The sequence below is a fragment of the Pelodiscus sinensis genome, chromosome 3 (genome assembly GCF_049634645.1).
Source record: "Pelodiscus sinensis isolate JC-2024 chromosome 3, ASM4963464v1, whole genome shotgun sequence".
Taxonomy (NCBI): Eukaryota; Metazoa; Chordata; order Testudines; family Trionychidae; genus Pelodiscus; species Pelodiscus sinensis.
This window is the reverse complement of record NC_134713.1, coordinates 176,996,156-177,014,481: the sequence shown is the minus strand read 5'-3', so window position 1 is coordinate 177,014,481 and position 18,326 is coordinate 176,996,156. Positions and strand designations below refer to the sequence as shown.

The 18,326-nt window shown below is 41.6% G+C and overlaps 1 protein-coding gene across 5 annotated transcripts in view; it reads right to left on the bottom strand.

The window, feature by feature from the left end:
• Positions 1 to 18,326, bottom strand: part of CCDC85A (coiled-coil domain containing 85A) — a 160,401-nt gene that overhangs the window by 97,649 nt on the left and 44,426 nt on the right. Inside the window, exon 3 of one of the 5 annotated variants that reach the window (XM_025184187.2) lies at positions 6,252 to 15,212. The exons of the other annotated variants lie outside the window; for them this stretch is intronic. Coding sequence (XP_025039972.1) covers positions 15,196 to 15,212 — 17 coding nt within the window. The 3' untranslated portion in view covers positions 6,252 to 15,195. Of the gene's footprint in view, positions 1 to 6,251; positions 15,213 to 18,326 lie in introns of those variants that run through there. 5 annotated transcript variants of the gene reach the window in all.

The window sequence follows — 18,326 nt, the reverse complement described above, 5'->3', positions numbered from 1 at the left end:
ATCCCATTGTCTTGCCACAATCAAATCCTTTCCTTGCTTTAAGTTATGATAAGAGGAAGCGGCATACCAAATGTGGTGATCCTAGCACTTACCATTTAGGATGATCACTTGAAGAAATGGATTCACAGACAGACAGACAGACAGAAAAACAGTTGGGCTGTGTCTACATTGGCACCCCTTTCCGGAAATGGGATGCTAATGTAGACTTCGGAATTGCAAATTCCGCGGGGGATTTAAATATCCCCCACGGCATTTGCATTTACATGGCTGCCGCTTTTTTCCGGCTTGGGGATAAGCTGGAGAAGAGCGCCAGTCTAGACGTGATTCTCCGGAAAATAAGCCCTTTTCCGGAGGATCTCTTATTCCTACTTTGAAGTAGGATATTTTCCTGATAACATATTATGTACTTCCTTGTCCAACAAGTTTTTTTTTCCCTGTAATAATGGCTTGGCCTGAAGAACAGATATAAATTACACTGAAACTTCAAAACCTACAAAAGGGGCATGCCTACAACTACTGAAGCACATCTATAGTAACAAATGGTACCTCCAGCTGTACAGCACATCTGACCACTTTTCTGGAGAAGTAGTTCAACTGTGACCCTGAAAGACCTACTAACCCACAAAAACTGCTTTGTGCAGCACCCAGATGTTCCACAGAGATTGGGCTGGTTGCCAGCAATCTTGATTTTGCTGAGGTCATTCCACTTCCCAAAGTGCTGTTTTCAGTATGGTAACAATTAATAAAATAACTTTCGGAGATCGGGGAATATTATTGAGGTTCAAACGCTTGGATGACATTTTAACACATTCACCATATTGAGTATGATGCAAAATTATTTTAGTTCAGATCAGAGGGCTATTTTGCTGATCACTGTCAGAACTCGATCTGAGCAACTCCTATAGGGTATGTCTACACTACAATGTTAGTTCGAACTAACGGACGTTAGTTCGAACTAACATTCATAGCTGCTACACTAGCGCTCCGCTAGTTCGAATTTGAATCGAACTAGCGGAGCGCTTAGTTCGAACTAGGAAAACCTCATTTTACGGGGATTAAGCCTAGTTCGAACTTACTAGTTCGAATTAAGGGGTGTGTAGCCCCTTAATTCGAACTAGTGGGAGGCTAGCCCTCCCCAGCTTTCCCTGGTGGCCACTCTGGCCAACACCAGGGAAACTCTATGCCCCCCTCCCGGCCCCGGACCCCTTAAAGGGGCACGGGCTGGCTACGGTGCCCGTGCCAGGTGCAAGCCTGCCAGCACCCAGCCAGCAGACCCTGCACCTGGCACGGCACAGAGCCACCCACCCGATGTCCCCCAGCCCACCCCCTCTTCCCTGGGACCAGGCTGACGGCTCCCGGGAGCTTTCCCTGGACCGCAAGAGGCGGGCACCTTCCTGGGCTAGTGCGGACATCGTGGACCTCGTCCACGATCTCCGCACTAGGCACAGGAAAGTGGCCGTCTAGGGCAGGAGAGCTGCCAGCCTGGCCACCCAGGAGCAGGTGTGCATGAAAATTAAGGGGGTCCACTGAGACCCCCGACCCTGAGCCCTGAGCTTACAATGGCCGTCCTGGGTCAGACCAAAGGTCCACCTAGCCCAGTAGCCTGTCTGCCGACAGCGGCCAACCCTAGGGACCCTGGAGGGGATGGACCGAAGACAGTGACCAAGCCATTTGTCTCGTGCCATCCCTTTCCAGCCTTCCACAAACTTTGGGCAGGGACACCACTCCTACCCCCTGGCTAAGACTACTCCATGGACCCAACCTCCATGACTTGATCTCACTTCCCTTTCAACTCTGTTCTAGTTGTAGCCTTCACAGCCTCCTGCAGCAAGGAGTTCCACAGGTTAACTCTTTGCTTTGTCAAGAACAACAACTTTCTCTTACTAGTTTCAAGCCTGCTACCCAGTCCTTTCCTTTGGTGTCCTCTAGTCCTTCTTTATGGGAACTCAGGAAGAACTTTTCTGAATGCACCCTCTCCACCCAACCCCTGCTTTTAGAGACCTCTATCCTGTCCCCGCTCCGTCTCCTCTTTTCTAAGATGAACAGTCCCAGTCTCTGTAGCCTCTCTTCATCTGGGACCTGTTCCCAACCCCTGATCATGTTAGTTGCCCTCCCCTCTCCCAGCCTTTCTCTTCCCCTCTCCCACCTCCTTTTCCCAGTCTCCCCCAGTTTTGTTCAATAAAGACAGAGTCAATGTTGGAAGAAACGTTATCTTTATTTTGTACATCAATAAGAAGGGGGGCTAGGGAAGGGTAAGTGGAAGGAGGTGAGGGAGGAATGGGGTACGAGCCCCCGATGGGGAGGACTGGGCTGGCTCTGTGGGCTTCTGGGGGTGGAAGGTCTCCTGCAGCCCCCCGATTGCCCTCTCTCCCCAGATCGCAGCCTGCAGCAAGTGCAGCCGGGCTGATGGCCGAGTGCTGTGATGTGCCCACTGTGGGTACTCCGGGCAATCCAAGCCAGGACTGCTTTGCATGTGGGGCACCCCTTAGAACTGTCTGTCCGGGGTGGGGGTCGGGTCCCTTTAAGCGCAGCCCTCGGCTAGCCTGAGACAGCATCTCCACGCTCTAAGTCCTCCTCTGATGCCCTGCCGGCACTGCTTCCGGCCATCCTTAAGCCCTGTTCAGGGTCCACTCAATGTGGACTTGCTAGTTCAAATTAGCAAAACGCTAATTCAAACTAGTTTTTAGTTCTAGACGCGTTAATTTGAATTAGCTTAGTTCGAATTAACTAATTCGAACTAAGTTAGTTCGAACTAACTTTGTAGTGTAGACATACCCATAGAGACAATCTCTGCCTTGAAAACAAGACAATCTTAGGATAGGAAAAAGGACTCTTATTACTCTTTTTTTTAACAGATGGAGCACTTATATACGGAGAGATTAATGGTACTCCTTATAAAAACATTCAGTATTGGTCTAATTTTGCTCTCCTTAGAGTTTTACTGTGGATTTAATTGGGATTAGTGTTAGTTCAATGCTGAGTGCTTTTGAAAATCCAACTCTAAGGGATTTGGTCATACAGGAACACTTAGGAAGTGAAGCCAATGCTCCTAAATCTTATACAGTGACTTAACCTTAAGGTCATCTTTCCTCCCTAACAGAATGATGTCTGAATTCCAGCTCAATTTGTTCCACTAGGACAAAAACATGGTACTGTTCAAGTACTAGAATGGCTGAACTCAGCTTAATTTATGAGATTTCCTAAATAGCCCACACCAGTAGGACTGCAGGTAAAGGCAAAGAAAGCTAGATTTAACCTGGGATTATTTTATCTAATGTAGAAAATTTTCCCATTACTTAAGTTTCATGACTTTGTAGTTGGCAGAAGTCAATAATTTGAAATCATTCTTTTGTGACTGCATAGCTAAGTCCTTTAACACACATAGGAATTTATTACACTATCAATATTCATTCATATTTTTTTACAACTTTTCTCAAGGGTGAAGACCAGAACGCCAAGGGCTTGTTAAGAAAACTGTCTCTTTCATAAGTACAGCTGTTCATCAGATAGGCAAGCCAAATATAGTCATGAACACCCAAACACTGATCACTCATATTCATCTAACATGACAGTAAAAAAAAAATCACAGCAGACTTTCATAGAATCATAGAAGCACAGGGTTGGACAAGACCTCAGGATGTCACCAAGTCCAATCTCCTGCTCAAAGCAGGACCAATCCAGGGCTTTGCCAAGCTAGGACTTAAAAATCACTAGGGATGGAGATTCTACCACATCTCTAGGTAACCCATTCCAGTGCTTCACCACCCTCCTAGTGAAATAGTTTTTCCTAATATCCAACCTAGATCTCCCCCACTACAACTTGAGACCATTGTTCCTCATTCTGCCATCTGTCACTACTGAGAACAGCCTCTCTCCATCCTCTTTAGAACCTCCCTTCAGGTAAAGACTGCTATCAAATCCCCCTTTACTCTTCTGTAGACTAAACAATCCCAAATCCCTCAGCCTCTCCTCGTAAGTCATGAGCTCCCGCCCCCTAATCATTTTGAATGTCCTCCGCTGGACTTTCTCCATTGAGTCCACATCCTTTCTGTAATGAGGGGCCCAGAATTGGACCCTATACTCCAGATGTGACCTTACCAGTGCCAAATAAATGGGAATAATCACTTCCCTAGATTTGCTGGCAATGTTTCTCCTAATGCAACCTAATATGCCATTCGCCTTCTTGGCTACAAGGACACACTATTGATACATACCCAGCTTCTCATCCACTGTAATCCCCAGGTCCTTTTCTGCCAAACTGCTGTTTAGTCAGTTGGTCCCCAGCTTGTAACAGTACTTGGGATTCTTCCATCCCAAGTGCAGGATATTAACTGAGCAGAACTGTTTCTGGCTTTGTTTTGTTTCTTGGCTTGTTGCATTTCCTGGCTTTTAATACAAATTATATCAATAATTTACAGTGATCAGTTATGATCAGATCAATGTCAGAAGGAGGTACATAGGTTCTCATATAATCAGACCACAGGAATTTGCAAAATAATAGGATGGCTATTTCCTTTACCAGCCATGGGTATGTCTACACTACCCCGCTAGTTCGAACTAGCGGGGTAATGTAGGCATACCGCAATTGCAAATGAAGCCCGGGATTTGAATTTCCCGGGCTTCATTTGCATAAGCGGGGCGCGCCATTTTTAAATCCCCGCTCGTTCGAACCCCGTGCCGCGCGGCTACACGCAGCACGAACTAGGTAGTTCGAACTAGGCTTCCTAGTTCGAACTACCATTACTCCTCGTGGAATGAGGAGTAACGGTAGTTCGAACTAGGAAGCCTAGTTCGAACTACCTAGTTCGTGCCGCGTGTAGCCGCGCGGCACGGGGTTCGAAAGAGCGGGGATTTAAAAATGGCGGCGCCCCGCTTATGCAAATGAAGCCCGGGAAATTCAAATCCCGGGCTTCATTTGCAATTGCGGTATGCCTACATTACCCCGCTAGTTCGAACTAGCGGGGTAGTGTAGACATACCCCATGATAGACAGAGGCCTAACACAAGTTTTGAAAAAAAAATTAAAGATTATTCAGAAGATTATGTGTGGGAAACTATAATTCCAAGACAGAGAAAGAATAAACCTGTGTAGGGCATTTCTGTCAGTGAGGGACCCATTCAATGACAGAGAGAAAAGCAAAAAGTTCAGGAACATGGAATTTTCCTTCAGACACAGTGCAGAATAATTTGGAGCCTTAGATAACACATTACTTATAGTTATATAAAATCTTCAGAAGTTAAATTTAGTAATGGCAGTGAATTGGGATGGAATACAAATATATTTCTTTTTAACATAAACACTATCTCAGATGATGAAAATATTGTAAAGATTTGTAGAAATTCAATTTCAGGAGTCTCATTGTATCAGCAGGACCTTTGTTGATAATTCACATTCTGCTGAGGGACCATTCTCAATCTCAGCTCTTTCTTGCTCACAGAAGAACTTCATTGAATGTGATAAAGTCAAATCAATATAAAGAAGTTTAGTATCAAGCTTTACCTGGCAAATTCTGCTATCCATTACAAACATGACTTCAATGGACTTGTAACCAAAACCAAAACTTAGCTAGTTTGATATAGCAACCATTTTGCCTGCTTTTGGCACAAAAAGTAACTGTTAATAGCACGCTGCTGCACTATGTAACAGTTCATGACAAGAAGTGAATGATAATGTATCCAGTTAAAATTACAGGGGAATGTGCGTAAGCAAAATGTAATTACCCATGTTAACAGATGGACACAAAACACTGGAAAACTCTTCCATTCTCATAAAAAGTCTCTGGGATTTTAAACAAGTAAGAAGGATTTCAGTTTAATCTCTCAGCTTCAATGCTTCCTATGTTTATTCCTGACTCAGAGGGAAAATGCTGTGTATTGCATTATCTACATCTCTGCCTGCAGCACCTGGGTTGTCTGGATGCTCATACAAGTAATGACCCTGCCTCTCCGTGCTTATCTTATAAAATGAGTAAAATGAAGAAACAGCTGCATTAAACATAAGAATATCCATAAGGTAACAAATGTTACTTTCATTGTACACTTTATACATGGACATACTGAGTTCTGACATCTTGCTTCCTACTGAAGTATACATTGAACTGAAATGATTTTCAGTTGCTTAGAAATGCCTTGATCGTGATGTTTATTTCTTGTTGTTTTTAAAATATTAAATGCACTGACATGCCAGTAGTCACTATAGGTAGAACAGATCAAAAAAATTATAAGAGCTAAATGGAACATGGATAGGGCCCTATGATTCATGGCCTATTTTGGTCAATTTCATGATCATCAGATTTTAAAAATAGTAAATATCATTATTTCAATTATTTAAATATGAAATTTCATGGTGGTGTAATTGTAGATTATGGTGAGGGCACTGAGGCACTTGACAACTCACAGGGGCAGAGCCCAACGGGGTTGTGGATTTGCTTCAAGACAGAGTCGATTAGGGATAGATAGTTGCTTTTATTAATCTCGCTACATCACTACAATTACAGGCTTAATACTGCCAGATGGTTACTGCAAAAGTAATATGCCAATAAGTATAGGCGAAGCAATGCATAAATGAGTAACAGGCACCTGGAAATGCTTATGCCCCTTCAGTTCTACGGGGAGTCCCATTCTGGTCACCTCGCACTAGGCCGCAGTGGACGTGGCTCCAACTGGGGGACCCAGGGCACCCTTCGAGGTTTAGGTCCCTGTTGAGACTCACAGAGGGGCAGGTCTCCCAGTGATCTTATACTACAGTTGTTTACCAGGTGTGCACATACGTGGCTCAGTGCCATTCTTATAACTTTCATGAGCTGAGACTGAGGTCAAACTTGTTTACTGCTCAGTAGTTTCCCAGAAAAAGACAAGGGTTAAAGCTGATAAAGCTGCTGCTGCCAGCAGCAGTGCAGAAGTGAGGATGCATGGATATAGTCTGGAGGCCCTCAGACAGCAGCTGCCACTCTGCAGCTGCCCACCTTTGAAGGCTGCTGAGATGATGTAAGTATGGCATGGAATGGTATTGCCACCCTTCCTTCTGCACTGCTGCTGATGGGGTGCTGCCTTCAGAGTTGGATACCCAGCCAACAGGTGTCATTCTCTGACTTCTCATCTCTGAAGACAGCACAGAAGTAAGGATGGCAATCCTGCAATACCTCTAAAATAATCTTGTGATACCCTTGCCCCCCATAACTCCCTTCTGGGTCACGACCTGCAGTTTGAGAAACTCGGGTCTCCCCATTGAAATGAGTATAAGTATAGCCTAAAAGCACAAAAAAGACCATATTTCACAGAGGGAGACCCTATTTCACAGTCCATGATGCATTTTTATGCACATAATTTTGATAGGGCCCTAAACACAGGGCACTGACATATAGGACCTAATTCTCCACCTTTGCATACATTCAGCCATTGGTTTCTGTTGACTAGGAAGATGTTGCTGAACTGCTCTGTTACTTTTGGTCTGAGTGAGAGCTGGTGTATAAAGATGGGTCTCACAATATGGTCTACACAAGGCAAGATTTGGGCTCATTAAGATCCCTTGCAGCTTGGTGTTTAACTACTCTGAGGAAATGCTCTGTCCTCAACTCCCTAGACTTCAAAGTAAGGATAGCTCTGAGTGTCCCAGTAATTGAAGCCACCATGAGGGATCCCACAGGAAGAGTTGGAATACCGAGAGACCATTCAAGTTAAACCCACGGAGGGCTTTAAAGAACAGAACCACCCCCCACCTTGAAAGGGAACCAGAATAAAATAAGCCACAAACCCTTAGTTTTAGCAGGGTGCTATAAATGGCTATAAGACTAGATTTAGATATTCCTAAAATATCTCAAGGAAAATACTGAAGTTCTATAACTGTGAAAAGTGCATTTTAACAAATACTATTTTCTTTTTTCTTAATATATTTCAGTTATGTTTTTCGATCAAATAAGTTGCCGAGGTGGACAAACTAAACAAGCAATTCGTGAATAATCCACTAACATATAATTCTACATGTTGGTTCCACATTTTTAGGGCAATAGAGTACAAAATCACTGACAGAACTAGGACATCTATTTCATGCATGAAGTAGCACTTTATTGTGATAAAAGTATCTTTATCTTTTATTTAATTGATTGAGGTCTCTGGCTAGTTCCAAGATCCTGCAATAGGTTTCCACATTCTATTTACCAGAGTTTAAAATAAATCAAACATTGTACCTGTTGGATTTTTAGAAAATGATATAACTATTTCAACTACTGAAACTTTCTATCTCAGCAAATATAATTTAATAATTTCAGACATTTCCTTTGTTCACCATTTCACTTATATACTAATTGAATTGGTGGTGTCACCTCCTACAGTTCAGCCAATTAAACTTTACAGAGCTTATCTTTTATTTCAGCTTTCAAATTAGCCTAGAGCAGTAGCTCTGTCTTGTATGCTAAACATCCGTAACACAGTACAAGAAGCTTCAAGGATACTAAAAGCAATTAGTACACATTTGCATTTTCTAAACCATTTTAGGGTATAATCTGGAAATGAAGGGAGAGAGACTTTCCCATTTGGGCAGAGTCTTCATGGTCATCCTAAAAATCCAAAGAAGCCCTTATATAGATGAACTCTGTGCAATTCTTCCACATTTAGATTCTCTCCCAGGCACCTAAGCTAAACGCAAACACTGATTTAAGCATCATTTGGAAATGTCCCTTCCCTTTCCACATATCAGCATTTTATACAGTTTGCTACTGAGAAAAATGGACTGTATCTAGCAAGCTGGCTGGCTAGCTATCTGGCTAGCTGGCTGGATCTAGAACACTAAACAGCAACATAGATGAGAAGGAAAAGAGGCAGCAGCAGAAAAATGCACAAGATTTTACCACCTCCAAATTGTAAAGAGCTTTAAGATGTATTTCCTGATCCAATCAGCTGTCAGATAAAAATGGTGCCATGTTAGCACACACAATCAACTTATGTCTATTAACTGACAAATCATTCATTAATTTATCTAAAACAAAGAACAAAGGCCTATTTGTGTGCATTGACGTGAATAGGTCTGTGTCTTCGGGTAGAATCTGGCCCCATGTATTTTTACATTTGTGTAATTTTTGCAGTTTTTTGTCCAGAGCTTTGTTCCACAAACCATCAATGTACAATATGCAGAATGGAGCCACAAAAATTGTATTCTCCACAGTATAGTATACAGTGATGAAGCATTCCTTACCTTACATTATTACTATTATTACAGATGAACAGCTCCCCTTGGAAGGTATGTATTCCAGAAAACAAAATACAGACCCCTGAAATCCTGTTTCAAGAAAGAAACTCAATTCAATCCATGTGACTTCTGTGATATTTATACTCAACACAGAGAAGTTAATTAAACTTCCATGAAGTTAAGCAGAATTTTTAAGATCAGCAGTGATCTGAATACAAATAGTGGACATTGCAGGCTCTCAGAAAAACAACATGACCTGATTCTGTCCCAGTGGAAGTTAATGCAAAACTCCCAGTGAAGTCAAGGGGAGCAGGAATAATCCCCCGTATCTTAAATTTGTCATTTAATTTTTTTTTAATCAAGAGGAGTTTTGAACATTTCTCATTTCCCTAGGTATCATTCTGTATTTTTCACAAGAATACTACAAATAACACCTCAATAGGAGCCAGGAAATATTGCCCCTTGATCATCACTATGATTTTACTGTTCTTAAGAGTATAACAGGCATGTGTTTAGAACTGTCAATGTTTTCTTCCCTCTCTTCCTTCTCTACTTACCCGCATCTTTTCCAACACTGGTAATAACAATTACTGTGAGAAACCAAAAATCAGATGTATTTTTCAAAAGCTCATTCTAAAGAACAAAGCACAGATCCCTATGCAAACAAAAGAATCACAAAAGATTTCTATCCTACAAGCTCTCAGTACAAGGGTAAATTTCCTCTCTACTTTTGCTCTCACAGAAAACAAAAATGTGATTGATAACCTAAGCAAAATATCCTGGAACTACTCTTCCAAACATGCACCACTCTCATTCCAAAGGGTTAGCTCCATGCTGAGTAGGGATGTAATTGACTAGTCAACTGTCCGATAAGCATAAGATTTAGATAGTTTAGTGACTCGACTAGTCAGTTCCCCCTCCCTTGCTGCCTCTATCAGAGAGAGTCAGCAAGAGGGGGAAGCAGGAGCTGGTGCTGAGGGGAGGCCGCTTAAAAGCCAGTTCCCCCCCGCTCCTCCCCAGCATCAGTTCCACATGGGACAGGGGACGCAGAGGCACAGAGGGAACAGCATGAGCGAGGACTGAAGCAATGCCCTCTCACGCCAGGTTTCAACTGTGTCACTTCTGCTTTTGAAATGTAGCAAGAGCAAGAGCCCATGAGGCTCTTGCTACATTTCAAAAGCAGAAGCACCTCAGAGAGCAAGGGGCGAACAAGAACTGAAGCAGGCTGAACACAGTCAGAACACAGGGCAAGTGGAGACTGCTTGAGTCCCCACTCGTCCCTTGCTCCCTGCTGTGTTTCTGCTTTTGAAATGGAGCAGGAGTCCCCCGGGGCTCTTGCTACATTTCAAAGGCTGAAGCACCACAGTCAGAACATGTGTTCCCCACTGCTCTTCTGCCTTTAAAATATAATAAGAGCTGCAGGCAACTCTGACTACATTTAAAAGCCTGAAGCGCAGCCAGAATAGCGAGCGCCCAACCTCCCTCTTATCAACTAATTGAGTAGTTGATGGAAATTCCATTGACTACTCGATTAGCTGATTCATTGAAATTTAACATCCCTAATGCTGAACAGTAATTTTATTTCACTCTTGTGAGAATACACAGCCTACCTCACCCCTTCTATCCTTTTCAGTACCTTAAGAATTATGTTCTGGACATATCACATTCCAAATATGATTAACAAATGTGGAGCTTTCAAAAGACTAATACTAGACTCTAATAATTTAGAAGCCTCCCTCCCAGATATTCAGCTGGTGTAAATCAGAGGATCTCCACTGATGTAAGTGGAATTAAGTCGATTTATACTAGCTGAGGATCTGGACTATCCTGTTTTCTTATGAGGCCCAATCAATTAAGCTAAATGCCAGTCTTTCACATACATCACTCTGAGCAACCATGGTTCACAGCATAAGTCTGTGAAATTTCTCATGGTGAGTATAAAGGCCATGGGAATCTGTGGGCATTCACTTCTTGAAATATTTAGAAAAACTATTTTTTAAAAGGGGAATTCTTTGCTTATTTCAAGCACTTGTGGTTTTTTTTTTCGAAGTGATATTATTTGGAACTGGAGATGAAACTGGAAATGGAATAAATTATGTTTTTATTTCTATGGTGGACTCTTGTTTGCTTTCATTTTTTGCTATAACACCTAGAATTCCTCAGCCCAATTGGCTTTTCCTGTGTCCCAATTCACCAGCCCCTTTGTGGCAGTTTTTAGGAAAAGGCTTATAGTCCCTTTCACTCATATCTGAGAACCTAGTCCAACAACCAGTAAAGTCAGTGGAAGATTTTTCCATTGACTTCAGTGATCTGATACATGATTCATACTCCTATCATGACTCAGCCTTCCCTGAGGTCAGAGCCAGTCTCTCCAAGGCTCCCAAGAGTAGGTATCCAGCACATTTCATCATCCAGTACCATTTGTTTGAAATACAGGGACACCAGTACAAAGAGAACACTACTTATGCGACTTCTTCACTTAGGAACACAGAATTTCCAAAAATCGGCCCTCAGTATTCACACCTGGAATAAATGAGATTTCAGTGGTGTTACACCGGTGGAACTGGGAGCTGAATTCAACCCAGGATACACAATACTCTTCTATTTTTGTCAGAAGACCATGTCTAAAAGCACTACTTGAAAACAAACATGAAATTATTCTGGCTATGAAATATGACAATAAATGCTGTAAGTGCTTGTTCACATACCTCAATGCCACTTTTAGCTCTATACACAGAGTTGTCCACCAGTATCTGTCCAGTACTCATTTACAAACTGTCTTATTCCATATGCATGGTCTTCTGCCTATCAGTATAACAATGTCTTGATTACATCCTTGTATTATTTCTTCTTTACATAACTAATTTGTATCATTTCAAATATATTCTTGTATCTAGTTACAATGTTTATTTGTTTAACCAACTGCATAGTCTGTATACCTAATTGCTTCCAAGGTTGGGTACTTTCTCATACTAGTAATGATCCCTTCAAAACACGAATAATTTGTTTAAAAAAAATCCTCTTTATGAGAAATTCCAAATACACAAAACATTGAGCACAAACTACCTATACTGCAGGGAACATTATTATCAAGATGGCCTCTCAATCGAAGTATAGTTTATTTTACATTGAAATCTGAATTTCAAAATAAATATTTATCTGTTTGAAAAGCTATTTTTGCACTTAATCAAAAGAATCTTTATATGTCTTCAATCCTCACTCATTAAACTAGCTTCTGTTACCACAGTCTTTTCTCCAGGCAGAGGATCTGCCCTCTAAAATTTAATTTTTAAGACGTGTAAATATTTTTTTTAATTTTGTTTGTCTAGCCCAAAAATCCATTTCTCTTCTCTGGCATCCTCCAGGAAAGGTGTCTATCCCCACAATATCTTTGGTTGGTGTTAATGATCTGGATGAGGGGATTTAATGATCTGGATGAGGGGATGGATTGCACCCTCAGCAAGTTTGCGGATGACACTAAGCTGGGGGGAGAGGTAGATACGCTTAAGGGCAGAGATAGGGTACAGAATGACTTAGACAAATTGGAGGATTGGGCCACAAGAAATTTGATGAGGTTCAACAAGGACAAGTGTAGAGTCCTGCACGGAAGAATCCCAAGCATAGTTACAAGCTGGGGACCAACCGGTTAAGTAGTAGTTCTGCAGAAAAGGACCTGGGGATTACAGTGGATGAGAAGCTAGATATGAGTCAACAGTGTGCCCTTGTAGTCAAGAAGGCTAATGGCATATTAGGTTGCATTAACAGGAGCATTGCCAGCAGATCCAGAGATGTCATCATTCCCCTTTATTCGGCTTTGGTGAGGCCGCATCTGGAGTATTGTGTCCAGTTCTGGGCCCCCCACTACAAAAAGGATGTGGACGCATTGGAGAGGGTCCAGCGGAGGGCAACCAAAATGATTAGGGGGCTGGAGCATATGACTTATGAGGAGGGGCTGAGGGACTTGGGTCTGTTTAGTCTGCAGAAGCGAAGAGTGAGGGGGGATTTGATAGCAGCCTTCCAACTTCCTGAAGGGAGGTTCCAAAGAGGATGGAGAGAGGCTGTTCTCAGTAGTGACAGATGGCAGAACAAGGAGCAATGGTCTCAAGTTGTGGTGGGAGAGGTCCAGGTTGGATATTAGGAAAAACTATTTCACTAGGAGGGTGGTGAAGCACTGGAATGGGTTGCCTAGGGAAGTAGTAGAGACTCCATCCCTAGAGGTGTTTAAGTCTCGACTTGACAAAGCCCTGGCCAGGTTGATTTAGTTGGAATTGGTCCTGCCTAGAGCAGGGGGCTGGACTTGATGACCTTCTGAGGTCTCTTCCAGTTCTATGATTCTATGATTCTATGAAATTTATCAGAATTACCATTTAGACAAGATGAGAGAATAGAAGTAATCGGGTTGTGTATTAATCTCATGATTTTTTCTATGCATTAAAATTATTTAAGAAAATTTTGCAACTTGCTATCTTTGTAAGATTATTTAGTTAGTATCTTGGTAATTTTCAAAGAAACATACTTATAACAAATTACTGGAAAAAGCTTCAATCTGTTTTCTGAACTGTAGGGAATTGTTTTTCAGACCTTAACTAAAGACCTAATCTTTTCAGTGACTGTATCACTAAGATACAGTACATAATAAGAAGCTTTCATTATTTTCAAAGTGTATTGTCAATGATGGATTTTCTTTCTCTAAATCAAATGTGGATGGATGTTTCCAAGTACGTGCACAGACAGCAAATTCAAACAAATACTGCTTTGTCACAGGATCATGTTGTCAGGATATTTCCTACTGATTTTTCTGACCCTTTGTGGATCTCCAATACATTTATACACCTTGTCATGGTGTCATGCTAACACCGTGACAGTTAATTGTGAGTCCAATCCAAACACCTCTTGCCATTCATTTTCTATTGGAATGTAATTTCTCAAGCTTTGTCTCAGCAAAAAAAAGTGAATTATGTTATAAACGTGTATTGTCCAAACATGGTGGGAAAGGCAGTTTTAAACAGTTAAGAAACTTTTCAGATATTCTTTTTTTTACACCCTGCTAACTCAAACAGTATTATTTGAAAAACTCATAGGGTGGTGACTTTAAGGGTGACTTGCAACCGTAGGCACAGCCTTCAGCAAGGGATAGTGTGAAACAGTTTCATCTGAAGAGTAGTCTTGCCAGGCATCATGATTCAGCCATTCATCTTTGTTTCAATTTCTCCTCAGCTTCCTCCTGGCTGCTAGGCAGTTGGGAAGGTCTTAGTAATCTACTAAATATATATATAATATCCCAATGCTGACTTGATCACTCTGACCTCAAAAAGGGGAGGTGCATTTGTGGTTTCACCCATTCCCTATTTCTTCCAATTCAGGGATGTAGTAAACAGGCAACTAGTTCCACTTATTCCTAAATATTTGCATTCAACATCTGGACAGCCCATGAAGTTTTATTCCACCGTACTCCTTTGCGTAGTCCAGGTCTGAGCCTGCCCAGAAATAAGCACTATGATCCCACTTCTGTGAAGTGTAGAATGCTCCCATCTCCCACTGATCCCAGCCCTCCGCAGAAAGATTCAGCTCTGCATGACGAAGTTTGTCCTTTGAACTAGCATTAAGGTACAGATGCTTGATACCAATGTTGCTCAATGCATTAAGCCTCACCTCTTCACCTCTCTTCAAGAATTTTTGAAAAATTACATCTTGCAATATTCATCCCTTACCTCTATTTCAGCATATAATTATCATAATAACTGTAACCACACCCATGTGACTGGGCAATTCAGAGGAAAGGAGATATCTGAGGGACTTGGAACTTTTGCTCAGATAGTGCTGCTCATTTCTCTGCTAGTACACCAATAACCCTCATTATTTTCAATCTGTAACAAGAGTAGCAGTAGTTTAAGACTATTTTTAAGAGTACTGATATAACTGGATGTAGCAGTGCACCAAGGGATCAGCAGAATGAGGGAGTCACACTGAGATGTTGATCGATGCTCTGGTCAATTTTCATGAGGGTTAGCACTAGGTTTGCTGCCTATCTGTATAAAAAAAAGAATAGAAAATCATTGACCCAGCCTGGTAATTCTAAGGCTTAAATGTGGACACTCTATTCAAACCTGATCTTAAAAGCAATCCCACTGAAGCCCATGAGATAAGAAGAGTAATAAGATCTATTAAGTGTCAATAAAAATATCAAAATTTGGTCTTAAGATTTTAAGAGTTAAAAATAATAGGCATGGGACTATTTAAGTCACTAAATTGTACCATCCACCCTTTATACATTAAAAAATAAAACAATATGAAGGTCACTCAGTAAAAGATACAATTTCAATAGTTTAAATCCATTTATAAATTTAATTTTACCTAATCGGACTAGATATTTGTGCCATACCCATCACCACAACATCAGAGTGTTTGTGCATTTTTTATTGGACTTAAAAACAAAATATGAGCAATACTTTCAATGTGCTTCAAGCACTGGACAGGTAGGTATAAACTCTATCATCAGATTCTAATTTGCATCCAGTAGAACTATTTGCTTATATTTGCAAAACATTACTGCAAGCCTAAAACACAGAAGCATCTTTAGTGAATTCTCCCAGCAACACATTTTTCAAAAATTGACATTTAAACAGCTGCAAGACTCTGAGCGGTGATCCTCTAAACAGCACCTCATAAGCTATTGAAAATAAAATAAGGAAAAACGAAGAAGGACTTGTGATTATTTTAGTCACTGATACATTTGTAGTAATATATGAATCTCCATTATGCTCAGGACCAAATGCAGCCCTACTGTTACCAAGCATAATGCTGTTGAAATCAATGGTGTTACATCAGTCAGAGGCTAGCCAGAATTTATGTGCTAAGGTTCATTACACAATGATTAAAAAGAGAACATGGACTCTCATATACCACTGTTTATGTAAGAAATTAAATCTTGTTATGTTATTATATTAAACATTATAATACAATGTTGCATTGCTCCATTATGCTTATGATTTATTCTAAAAGTCAATAAACTACAACTAAAACTGAAAACACTATATAAACTAAGCTGTGCTTTCAAAACAATACTCACCACTATAATCTTTCTTGCAATTACATTTGCTACTTTGACTATTGGGTCTGTGCTCCTTGTTAGAGCAATATAAGGCTGGACCATCTCTCTTCTCGGAGATTCTCACAAACATTTTCTACGGTTTTGATCCCCATGAATTTGTTTTACAACTCATCAGATAGAGATTCCAAAGCCAAAATTTGATTGAAATCTTTCTGTCAACATGACCTGAGTTTGAAGTCAGTGACAAAGCTCCTCAGTGTAGTTGAGTCTCTTGTGGTTCTAATTATGTTGTGTGTATTTTGCACAGTTCTGCCCTTCAAAACAGGACCAGGGCCCAAATTCTGCAAACATTTACATGCATGCTCAACTCTAAGCACTTGAACTAAGTCCAACTGAAGTCAATGCTACCACTCATGTGCTTAAACATTGGTACATACACAAATGCTTGGAGGACTGGAGCCTAAGATGCTAGGCAAATCGCACTGCAAGTTTACTTAGAAAAGAGAACCACAAGAAAAATGTAACTACTAAGCCATATTTGACTTTTGAATAATGTGCATTGTCTCTGGCCTGATGGATCATGCTGATTATGCTTAGCAGCACATTGCTAAGCTTTTAAGCAGCTCTACAGTACTGATAGAACTAGACAGCATGAGCTATCAGTATTGTCCACTAAATGCCTGTATTCTGTTCTTTTCTACTGCTGCACTTAACCTATTTTCTCATGTTCCAGCTACAGTGGACATCTTTTCTGACAGACTCTTAGGGTGTGTCTACATACCAGAGTTTAACTGGAAATATGCTATGCAAATTGAGCAACGTCAATTGTGTAGCTTATTTTGAAATAGCTTATTTCGAAATTGGGAGTGATTACACACCACTTATTTTGAAATAGAGCATTCTTCCTCTGACTTCTCTTATTCCTCGTACAATGAGGGCTGCAGGAGTCAGAGTAAGAAGTCCTCCAGCTTGACAGTATTTTGACATTATTTCGAAATAACGGCTTGCTATGTACATGCAGACACGTTATTTCGAAATAATGCTAGTTATTCCGAAATAATGTAGCTGTGTAGACATACCCTTACAAGAAAATAAAAATAAAACCAACATCTAACCATGTGGTGAGGCTGCCATGTAATACAAACACACATACACATACACTGGTTCTGCTGCATAAGTAGGCTTATATAAGATATTGTGGAGCCTATGCAAGAAGAGTGAATGAAGTAGCTACTGTGATTTTTCCAGACTGCACAGGGATGGGTGACAAACTTCACTGGGCTTTCTGGCTCTTTTCTAAAGTTACAACAACAAAAAAAGCTTCCTGCTTTTCAGAAGATAGGCTTTTCAGGGCATCATCTGTGTCCTTCTAAGACGAGGTGTGCAAGAGGCTGCCAAAGGGCTGGATCTGGCCCCTCCAAGCCACGAGATCGGGCCTGTGGCCACCTTACCAAAACCCTGGCTTAGAGTATGTCTACACTACAACTTTAATTCGAACTAACTTAGTTCGAATTAGTTAATTTGAACTAAGCTAATTCGAACTAACGGATCCAGACTAAAAAACTAGTTCGAATTAGCGTTTTGCTAATTCGAACTAGCATGTCCACATTAAGTGGACCCTGAACTGTGCTTAAGGATGGCCGGAAGCAGTGCCAGCAGGGCATCAGAGGAGGACTTAGAGCGTGGAGATGCTGTCTCAGGCTAGCCGAGGGCTGTGCTTAAAGGGTCCCGACCCCCATCTGGGACAGACAGTTCTCAGGGGTGCCCCGCTTGCAAAGCAGTCCTGGCTTGGAGTGCCTGGACTACCCACACTGGACACATCACACCACTCGGCCATCAGCCTGGCTGCACTTGCCGCAGGCTGCCATCTGGGGAGAGGGGGCAATTGGGGAGCTGCAGGAGAGCTTCCACCTCCAGAAGCCCGCAGAGCCAGCCCAGTCCTCCCCATCGGGGGCTCGTGCCCCATTCCCCCCTCACCTCCTTCCACTTACCCTTCCCTAGCCCCTCTTCTTGATGTACAAAATAAAGATAACGTGTCTTCCAACATTGACTCTGTCTTTATTGAACAAAACTGGGGGAGACTGGGAAAAGG